Source organism: Gekko japonicus, unplaced genomic scaffold, assembly GCF_001447785.1.
Source record: "Gekko japonicus isolate JY-2015 unplaced genomic scaffold, Gekko_japonicus_V1.1 scaffold3097, whole genome shotgun sequence".
Classification (NCBI taxonomy): Eukaryota; Metazoa; Chordata; class Lepidosauria; order Squamata; family Gekkonidae; genus Gekko; species Gekko japonicus.
Genome location: NW_015175458.1, coordinates 13,835 through 15,136, shown reverse-complemented (window position 1 = coordinate 15,136; position 1,302 = coordinate 13,835). Strand labels below are relative to the sequence as shown.

Genomic DNA, 1,302 nt, shown 5'->3' with positions numbered 1-1,302 from the left:
CGGGCGGGCGCGGGCAGTCCGTCGGCGCCACCTGTGCCCGGCCCGTCCCGTCCCGAGGAAAGAGCCGCTCGCCCTGGAACGCGCCGTCGACCTCGGAGGAGGAGCCCCCAGAGGGGGCTGCCGGGCAAGAGGCGTTCCGCGGCGGCGGGGGGCGTCCCGGCCCTTCCTCGCCGGCCCCTTGCCCAAGGACTCGCCCTCCTCCCCGAGCTCCGGCACTGGGCCCGATCCGGCGGGGCGGGCAGGAGCCAGGCGGAGGGGCCCCGACGGGGCAGGCGGAGGCGGAGGCGGGCACTCACTCACTCACCTCCGGAGAAGGACTGGGCCAGCACCTCGGCCGTGAAGGCCGTCTTGGGGTTGCCGCCGCCGCCGCCGCCGCCGCCGCCGCCGGTTTTCTCCTCGAAGAGCTGCTCGCCCAGCACGTTCCTCCAGCGGCCGTAGAGGAAGCTGTGCAGGATGTCCGACGTGATGACCTCGGCCAGCGAGAGGCTCTGCGGCTTCAGGCCGCCCTTCAGCACCAGCGCCTCCGCCGGGAGCACCGAGCCCATCATGGGGAGGGAGGGAAGGAAGGAGGGAAAGAAGGAGGGAAGGAAGGAAGGAAGGAAGGAGCGAGGCCGCCGCCGCCGCCGCCACCGGAGGGCCCCGGGACGGGAGTCCAGGGAGCGGGAGAGGGGCCCGGGGGGTGGCGCGGGGGTCCCCGGCCGCTGCGCCGCTGGCAGATCTCGCTCGCCCCAATCCTGGGAGTGCTATATATGCGCTCCAGTGACCTCTCTAATTGGCTCTTAATGACCCCCCCCTCCCCTGACGTCGCAAGAGAGACTCGCCCGGCTCGAATGAGCCAAATCTTCCGAGAGAGAGAGAGAGAGAGAGAGCGACCCCCTCGCTCCCTCCCTCCCGCCTTCCCTCGACGTGTGTGTGTGTGTGTGGGGGGTTGCGCTGATACAGAGAAAGACGGAGGGGAGGAGAGGGGGGGAGAGGCGGAGAGTCTGCCTCTCCTAGCCCACCCTGAGCCCACCAATCGAGAGAGAGAGAGAGACAGAGAGAGAGAGACAGAGAGAGAAATCTACGGCCCCCGGCACCTGCTAGCCCAGCGCCTCTCTCGCGCCACGCTCGCCAGCTTCCAGTTCGACTCCAGGAAGGGGGCGGGAAGGAGGAACCCGGGAGGGGACGGGGGTGTATTTGTTGGTTTTTTTAAAAAGTCGTGGCACCCCCACAAACACTCCGGCCACTTCCTCCTGTCCTGAATGAGGACGCTTTTGAAGAAGAAGAAGAAGAAGAAGAAGAAGAAGAAGAAGAAGAAGAAGA

The 1,302-nt window shown here is 67.7% G+C and overlaps 1 protein-coding gene across 1 annotated transcript in view; it reads right to left on the bottom strand.

Moving 5' to 3' along the window:
* Window positions 1-548, bottom strand: part of PRDM12 (PR domain containing 12) — a 35,077-nt gene extending 34,529 nt beyond the window's left edge. Inside the window, exon 1 of the mRNA XM_015425905.1 lies at window positions 305-548. Coding sequence (XP_015281391.1) covers window positions 305-548 — 244 coding nt within the window. The remainder of the gene's footprint in view (window positions 1-304) is intronic.
* Between the last annotated feature and the right edge of the window lie 754 nt (window positions 549-1,302).